The 667-nt window shown below is 71.2% G+C and overlaps 1 protein-coding gene across 2 annotated transcripts in view; it reads left to right on the forward strand.

Moving 5' to 3' along the window:
- Nucleotides 1–332: 332 nt before the first annotated feature.
- BIRC5 (baculoviral IAP repeat containing 5) overlaps nucleotides 333–667 on the forward strand; it is a 2906-nt gene continuing 2571 nt past the window's right edge. For both annotated transcript variants that reach the window (XM_012733073.1, XM_004693419.2), the window contains exon 1: nucleotides 333–448. In XM_012733073.1, the coding sequence (XP_012588527.1) occupies nucleotides 338–448 (111 nt within the window). In that variant the 5' untranslated portion in view covers nucleotides 333–337. The remainder of the gene's footprint in view (nucleotides 449–667) is intronic.

Genomic DNA, 667 nt, shown 5'->3' on the forward strand with positions numbered 1-667 from the left:
GCTTGCAAGCTGACGGGGCTCAATACGTAAGTGCTCCGACAGGGCCCACTCCTGAACCCATCACGGGGCTTCAATCCATCCTCAGCTCCCCTTGCACCCACTCTTCAAAGGCAGTCAGAATAGCGCTGGGTGTAGGAAGGGGCGCGCGCCCTCCAAGGGCACCGGCAACAGAGCAGCAGAGCCCCGAGCGGCGAGAGGACTACAACTCCCAGCACGCCCCGCGCCGCCGGCGGCGCATTCCTGTGAGGTCACGGCGGCGCCTCCAGGACGGGCGTTCCCGACAAGCCCCGCGCGACAACCGCGGCTTTTGAATCGCTGCGGCGGACGCGGCGGCGGGATGGGCGCCCTGTCGTTGCCCGCAGCTTGGCAGCTCTACCTCAAGAACCACCGCATCGCCACCTTCACCAACTGGCCCTTCTTGGAGGACTGCGCCTGCACCCCGGAGCGGGTAAGACCACGGCGTCTGCCGGGCCCGGGACGAGCCGCTCCCCCAGCCCCCAGCCCCCAGCCCCGAGCTCCGGCCCCTGTGGGCCTCGGGCCCAGAGACCCCTCCCGAGCTCCGGCCCCAGAGACCCCTCCCGAGCTCCGGCCCCAGAGGCCCCTCCCGAGCTCCGGCCCCAGAGGCCCCTCCCGAGCTCCGGCCCCAGAGGCCCCTCCCGAGCTCCGG

Source organism: Condylura cristata, unplaced genomic scaffold (assembly GCF_000260355.1).
Source record: "Condylura cristata isolate star-nosed mole 26May11 unplaced genomic scaffold, ConCri1.0 scaffold00038, whole genome shotgun sequence".
Lineage (NCBI taxonomy): Eukaryota > Metazoa > Chordata > Mammalia > Eulipotyphla > Talpidae > Condylura > Condylura cristata.